Source organism: Arabidopsis lyrata, assembly GCF_000004255.2.
Source record: "Arabidopsis lyrata subsp. lyrata unplaced genomic scaffold ARALYscaffold_3, whole genome shotgun sequence".
NCBI lineage: Eukaryota > Viridiplantae > Streptophyta > Magnoliopsida > Brassicales > Brassicaceae > Arabidopsis > Arabidopsis lyrata.
This window is the reverse complement of record NW_003302553.1, coordinates 19,153,461-19,161,491: the sequence shown is the minus strand read 5'-3', so window position 1 is coordinate 19,161,491 and position 8,031 is coordinate 19,153,461. Positions and strand designations below refer to the sequence as shown.

General features: G+C 30.0%; 1 protein-coding gene across 2 annotated transcripts; it reads right to left on the bottom strand.

Annotated features, from left to right (window-relative positions):
- Positions 1-1,800: 1,800 nt before the first annotated feature.
- LOC9319906 (probable xyloglucan endotransglucosylase/hydrolase protein 10) lies at positions 1,801-3,228 on the bottom strand. Of its 2 annotated transcripts, none has more exons than XM_021032427.1 (4): positions 2,809-3,228; positions 2,628-2,728; positions 2,359-2,552; positions 1,801-2,283 (listed from the first exon to the last, which is right to left on the bottom strand). In XM_021032427.1, the coding sequence occupies exons 1-4, from the start codon at positions 3,005-3,007 to the stop codon at positions 1,881-1,883; spliced, it is 897 nt and encodes a 298-aa protein (XP_020888086.1). In that variant the 5' UTR covers positions 3,008-3,228; the 3' UTR covers positions 1,801-1,880. The 2 variants fall into 2 exon arrangements, with proteins under 2 accessions (XP_020888086.1, XP_020888087.1); XM_021032428.1 differs by having other exon boundaries at positions 2,628-2,703; positions 2,809-2,881.
- Positions 3,229-8,031: the final 4,803 nt, after the last annotated feature.

Genomic DNA, 8,031 nt, shown 5'->3' with positions numbered 1-8,031 from the left:
TCTTGGCTGGCAAACAAGCTCCTGAAATATAGAGAAGAGGCTTTTAAATGGATTAAACTTCGTGTTGGGAATGGTATTACTTGTAGGTTTTGGACAGATAACTGGTCTCCCTATGGAAAAATGTTGGACTTTCTACCTTCAACAAGAGCTTCAAGATTTGGGATTCCTCAAGATGCAACTCTCCATCAGCTATTCAACCAGGGGCGATGGCAAATCCCACATGCTAGATCTGATAACCAGGTTTCTCTTCAGATTTTTCTTACTACTATGACTCTCACAGATTTGGATGACCACTATGAGTGGGAACTAGAAGGAAAAATACATTGTCGTTACTCCACTGGACATGTTTATTACCTTCTTAGAGAGCAGTCCCCAAAAGTGCCTTGGAAAATTGCAGTGTGGAACACAGGTGGTATTCCCAAACAAAATTTTCTCTTGTGGCTGCTGGTTTTGAATCGTTGCCCCACCTGTGACCGCCTACTAAGCTGGGGTCTCAATACTGACTCTTCCTGTCTCCTTTGCAACTCTTCGCTTGAGAGTAGGAATCACATTTTCTTCAATTGCTCATTTACTTGGACAATCTGGTCAACAATTGCTCTACGATGCGGGTTTCAACCTCTCCACTGCTGGGATAACACCCTTTCTCACATGCAATCACTCCGGGGTCCAAAAGAAAAGAGAAGACTAATTTTATTAGCCTGGCAATGCTCAATCTATCTGCTCTGGAATGAACGGAATGCTCGCCTCCACCGTCAGACCTTCAGATCCACAGATATACTAATTCGCCTAATCGACTCCGTCATTCGAAACAAGATTGCTACCTATAGAGACTCACACAACTCAATCGCTTCTTCCATGCTTCAACTTTGGCTATCCACAGCTTAATCATCATCACCTGACGTTTCAGGTTTCACTGTTTCATCGACTGGTTTCAACCTTCATACTTGGTTCAAGTCATAGATCCCTTCTCATATGTGTTTCAATTTGCTTACTGGGCTTATCTCTTAAATTTGGGCTACGACCATAAAACACTAAAGCCGGGCTGGGCTTTTGTAATTTTCTTTTCTTTCCTTGCATTTAAATAGAAAGCCTTTTTCAAAAAAAAAAAAAAAAAAAAAAAGTTTGAAAAGGTTATAAAAAATTGTTGATTTGTTCTTTAATGTTAATGAAGAAGTTGAAGATGATATTACGATTTATTTAGAAATAGTTACTCTTAAGAAATAAATTATTACGTCTATATAACTATACAAGTTTTGAATGCAGATCAAGAAGAAGTATACAATTTTTTAATGCAATAAGTAAAAGTAGAGATAAATTTTAACAATATTTTTAATTAATTAAAATAAATAACACTCGAATTTACGATATTTAAGTTTATATAATTATTAATTTATGGCCATATACATACACAAAACTTTTTGGAATATTATTATTCTATTATCTTACCTACTTTTGTTAATTTTAACATTAGAATAAATTTGGAGAGAAAAAATTTATTATTTGATCGTGTTAATTAATTTATGGAGAATTAATTTTAAGAATTTTCAATATATTAATAATAAGCCATATTTATATTTGATATTTTAAAACAATGTAAATTAATTAGGTGAAGAACATATGATATATATATATTGTAAAAAAGTATGTGAAGAACAATTGAAAATTTACCGTAGCAATCTTTAATATTATTTTTGGTACTATTTCTCTAATTTTAAAATATGAAACCAAGTATATATATCTAATGACAAATACTAATACAATTGAACACAAACAATATATATATATATATATATATTTTTTTTAACTCAACGACACAAGCAAATTTATAAAGGTGATTCAACGCCTAAATGAATAAAAAAATAAAAAGCTGAAGAGCAAATTCAATATTTTGGAAGAGAACATTCCTTGGGCAGCTTGTTATTGAACCTTCCATTATCTTGGCAATAATCATAAATTAAGTGATACTTCCTCACCCATTTAAACCATCTCTTTTGCACTCTTGTCAAAGAACTGAACTCATTCTTGTTCCACCAGTTTTCATTGCTCTCTCCATTACACAAACTTGGGTTGCCTTTCCAAACACAAGCATCTATCTTGTAATCCCCAAAGGAGGCCACAAATGGACCCTTTGCCCAGTCAATCTTGTCACGCCCACCGCGTGTAGCCCAGCTCTCACCGTTCCATAGGCTCGTCTGTACACTCATAGGTTCCAGCCTTGGGTAGGCTACGCCTTTCTCCGCGTGGTTTCTATACAATCTTATCGGAATCTGATCCACCATAAATCTGAAACCACCAAAATAACATTACTATGCGTCTTGGAGTATGTAGTGGAAGATATTTTTGGTTGAAGAATCTTACACAATTTGGTGAATGTTCCACAAGATAGAGTAAGTGTGAAAGTCCTTGGTTGGGTCGAACCAGAGATGGATCCTTTCTTCGCGGTTATCAATTCCATCGGCATAGACATTTGTCTGGAGAATGTAGGGCTGTCCGTTGACGTTTCCTAGGAATTCAAAGTCAATCTCATCCCGGTTTGGCTGATTTGAAGACATCTGATGAATCATGGAAATTATGAGATTCATTCACATCTATCCCTTAGGATCATAGAGATAGAGAAGGTTTCTTACATAATAAGCAACCACGGTTCCTTGAGAACTTCCCGGTATAAGTTTGATCTTCATATCTATTTGCCCAAACAAGAACCTATGTATGGAAGAAAAAGAAGCTCCTAATATAATCAAAACATAAGTTCTTGATGCTGGAAAATCAACAAGAAGACATTTGAACGTATATGAAAATTTTCTATACCAGATTCTTGATCGAGCTTAAGGGTTCTTGATCGACCATCATTGGAGGTGTTAACGTGGGTAGGAGACCATGTCACGAAGAAGTCTTTGTTAAAATCTCCTGATGAAACAACGGAAGCTTGTGAGACCCATAATAGCAAACTTGAGCTAAAGAATCCTATGAGAAGTACAAATGGTTTTGAGCGATTTATTATAGTCATTATTTAAGATGTTTGAGGGTTGAGTACGTTGGACATATATGACGATCATTGATCAGTATATATACATATTGTATTGCATGAAAAGTGTTTAAAGTAAATTGTGTCCTATACAAAGAATATCTTTGTGGAGAAGCAAAGAGAATACATACTTACGTAGGAATATTTTTTGTTTTCTTTTTCGAAACGTACGAATGTTGCTTGTTTGCTTCCTTGTACAATTCATACTTGCTTGTTTACACACACAAAAAAAAAAGCAAAAAAAAAAACAAAAAAAAAAATTCATACTTACTAACTTACATATTATGTTTCTTTTAAATATTAAATATAACTAATTTTTATCAGGCAACAATTTATTTACAAAGTACTCCCTCCGTTTCGGTTTAGTTATCGTTTTAGGATTAAAATTTTGTTTCATAATAGTTGTCGTTTTAGGTTTTCAATGCAAATGTTTGGTGAAAATTCCAGTTTTATCCCTACTATTTTAATGTTTTGGCCAATGAAATTTTTATAAAATATATTAATAAAGGGTAAAACAGAAAATTTAATGTTTTTCTTAATTTGTGTGAAAAAACCTTAAACGACAACTAAAATTAAACGTAGGGAGTAATAATTATCGCCATGCATGTAACCTTCATTTAGGATTTTCAGTTCGTTACTTTTCATTAGCTTTTTATGAAGTTAACCGCTAAAATCTTATTTTATCCGTTTGCATAAAAAAGGTTAAACTGATTTCTGACAATATTAATAGAAAAAAATGTCATCAGGAACAAAAACAAGGAACTTTTGTCAAATGTACTATATTTTTCAAATTCCTTAGAGCAACATCAATGGTTGAATCCTTAGAAGAATTCTTAAACATTTTTTAATCATAAATTATGACAATTTTAAAGTTAAGAGTTTGTCATGAATCCTTAAAAATTTGTTTGTTCAATGGTAGAGTTCTTAAGTGAGTTACTTAAAAAAAAAAATGAAAATAAAAATTAGAAACATTTTTGTTTTATAAAACTAATAAATATTATAATTTCCTAAAAAAATTAAACATACGAGGCATAAAAGCATATAAAAAGTACAAATAAAAAAATCAAACTTTTGCCATATACGCTTAACAAAATCAGCTTTGAATTGTTGATGCATAGTCCGATCACGAACTCGAGTTCGAATGTCCATCATATTGCTAAGATTTGAAGGCATATATTTTTTTGTCTTTAATTAATATTTTTGACCCAATCAGAAAGCGACACATATGGGGCTCTTAACAATCCTGAAACCTCTTAACAATCCTTATATTAGAGCCAACTCTTAACAATTAATCTTTAACTTTATTTGTTGTTTTCTTTTATTTTAATTACTTTTAACTTTAAGAATTTTTTTAAGAAACTCATAAGAAACACCATTGGGGGTGCTCTTAGCATCCCTACCACAATGTAGAATGGTTTAGCACTTGTACCACTTGTTTGTGGTATTATGGTAGACGATGGACGATTTTGCCCCTGATGACTCTGCAGAAAGAGAGAGAATTAATGCACTGTGCGTCAGAAAAAAGTACAGCATGTTGAAAAAGGGGAACAATCACATTAAATGGTGACAATGATTATTAGACATTAAAATATAATACAAAGCATTAATTACTAGGTCAAGACAAATAATTTATTGATAAAAATGTTTGGAGAGAAGATATTGGTTAAATTCGGGGACAACTGGATCTCTTGAATGTCCATCGCCAGATGATATGGTTTTCCAGCCAGAGATCTGGATTTATTCGGGGACAACTTCTCTTGATTGTCCATCGTCATATGATGTGATTTTACCAGCCAGAGATCTGAATTTACTCGGAGACAACTTTATCTTTATTTTATTCCGCCAGAGAGCCGTAGACGAAGATCTGGATTTACTCGGGGACAACTTTGTTTTACCAGCCAGAGGGACGAAACGGTTACCAATGTGTCAGGATAGAGACAAAGGACGACAGGAATTTCAGAGTGTCACATCAACAGTAGTTCCTTGTCTCACCGGTTGGAGGATAAAATTGTCATTTTACAATTACAAATGTGGTATAAATGATAATTGGGCCTCGAATGTGGTATTGATGCTAACTTTTTGGCCAAATGTGGTATCAATGCTAACTTTCTCAAAAAACAATGTACATGTTTTTTTGTTAAGAAGTCTTTACATTGTTAATAGATTGTTGAAGAGGTTTTTCATTAGTTTCATGGAGATAGATACATATAATCCGGTGAGGTTTTATTAAATCCAAAGAAAAGCTACGAAAAACAGCCTCCTAGACCAATAACTCTAGTTTGCATCATCGATCTTATGACTGAGTTTTCTGAATTGAACCAATTTGCGAACTATCTTCTAATCTACTCTTAACTCTTGTTTAGTTTTTTTCTCAAAAGTTTGAATCAATATGCGAACTATCTTCTAATTTACTCTTGTTTACTTATACTGAAGAATTAATGAAGATAACCTAAGGCAAAAGTAGTTAGATCGGCCACATAGAGTTTTTCAATTTAAAATGCGTATAAGTGTTTGGACTTTGGACGAAAAATAAAATGTATACAGTTGGTGATCTAGTGTATTTTTTTTATTTTTATTTTGATCAGAAGGTGATCTAGTGTATTATACGATATATCAAATAAGACTATACTCATTTCTGAGATTTTTTTATGTCATTGTTTTACTTACGTCATAGATGTGGCGGCATATATAGCCTATAGGCAAAGAGGGATAGTGATATTCACATGCATGAAACACTAAAAAACAATTAATTCTTTATGACTTTTCATTTATTTATTTTAAATTTTTTTTTCATAATTGACTTTAAATAGAATTTTAATTATATTGCTTAAACATTTACAAACTCATGTACGTTATGAATTTTCTGTATTGTTTTCCTTAAGATATGTACAACACATTTTTGAATAAACTAGGATATGGTGGTGTTCAAATTTGAAACAGAACCCTCTTTTCCGTCTCAGCATTCTTCTTTGTTTTCTTTTTTTGACTTGGTCTATGCTCACTGGTTGTTCCTTCTTTCTTTTTGTTTTGTAGTGCGTGGGATTTTTTACGTTTCTTGTTTGTTTTCAAAAAAGATGATGTTTTACGTTTTTGTTTTCAAAAACTAAAATGGTATAAAAAAATTTAAAATAGCAGATTTTTAAATAGAATTATATAAATCAAAACAACAACAAGTGAACAAAAAATATGAAAAATCTATATATAATGGGAGAGTTCTCTCTCCATTTAGGCTATCCACATCATCATCCACCTAAGCATGCATCTAATTAAAAATTAAAAAATATAATTTATTTAAAATGTTCATTCAATACATACTTATTTTTATTTATTGTTACTTATTATTATAAAATATTTAAGTTAAATACAAATGAATTAATATTATAAGTAAAAAGCAAAGAAATATAAATTTATACATAAAAATATAATTTGAATTTTAGCGAGAAAATGTTTAAGATTAATCATATTAAAAATTTTATAAAAATTTCAGTTTTATAATTGATATATTAAAAATCAATATGATGGATATTTTTGAAATTGTATGAAAGTTGAAAGATCATACATTTATTAGCTTTCAAAAAAAATATAGTAATGAATCATGACATATTTAAAAATAAATATGTTGGGTATTTCTAAAATTTTTATAAAAGTTGGAAAGACATACATTTTTAGTTTTCAAAAAATATATAATGAATTAGTGATGAATCTTATGACAATTTACTAATTAAAATAATAGTTGATTAGTTTATAAATGACAGTAAACAAAATATTAAAATATAGCTAAATAGTATAGTGTATAATAATTGAAAACAAAACTAAAATATAATTATATATACTATTAATTTTTAGCTTATCATAAATATAATATAATATTTTATATAAGTAAATGTATAAATGCATTTGATAGAAGTACAAACATTATGCATTTATTAAAAATATAGAAGATTTTTTACAAATATCAAAAATAGGTAGAAATAGCACAATTGCAACATTGGATTTAATAAGATACAAACAAAAAATAAAAATAAAAATAATAAAATATAAAAATATCGGAACTGAGTGACAAAATTAGTCTCAGAAAGATAAATTCCTAAAGAGAAAGCCAATATATAAAATAAAATATAAATATATATTGAAAGTGAAGATATAATATATTTAGTAAATATATAAATATATATAAAATAAAATATAAATATATATAAATATATAAAAATTAAGAATAGAGTTTTTTATATTAGATGTATTTTAAAATTAAAATAATTTTTATGAGTTCGTAAGTGTCACATTTTAGAAAAATCAACATTAAGAATACTATTTTTAATCATAATATATGTTAAATTATATATGTAGATAGAGAATTTTGTATTTTTCAAATGGTCAAGATAAAATGCAAAATTTCACTTTGAGACCTATGTTTGTGAATATGAATGAGTCCATATGTGAGATATGTTATCTATGAAGCAATTTTAGATGCACCAAAACATGGTCAAATAAACCTTATGACAAACATCTCCCCAGAGAAAATATATACGATCTAAGGAGAAAATAGAGTAGATGTCGGGAGACGGCGAGTGAATCATAGAAAATAACGAAAAAAATTTAGTGAAAAGTGTGAGAAACTTTTTACTAATTTGAAAAGATAATAGACATGGGTAAAGTAAAATCTTTTAAAATTTAATTGATTATATTTATGCTCAAAAAATAAAAAAAAATTTGAATTAAATCCCGCGCAACGCGCGGGTAGACAATCTAGTATTTGAACAATGGCAAAGCTACCAATAAGAAACAATTACACGTGTTATTACGAAAATATTTTAGGGCAATTTACACAAATGGCCCCAAAAAAGTTTTTTCTTCTAAAAATAGCCCATATTCCATAAATTCCAGAAATAGCACTCAAAAGTATTAATTAAACATTGATTAAAACAGAAAATAGAAAATTTGAGAGACTAACCCTAAACGCCTCCGTCGGTCGCACCCAAAATTCTCATCTTCGACCAACGATCTCG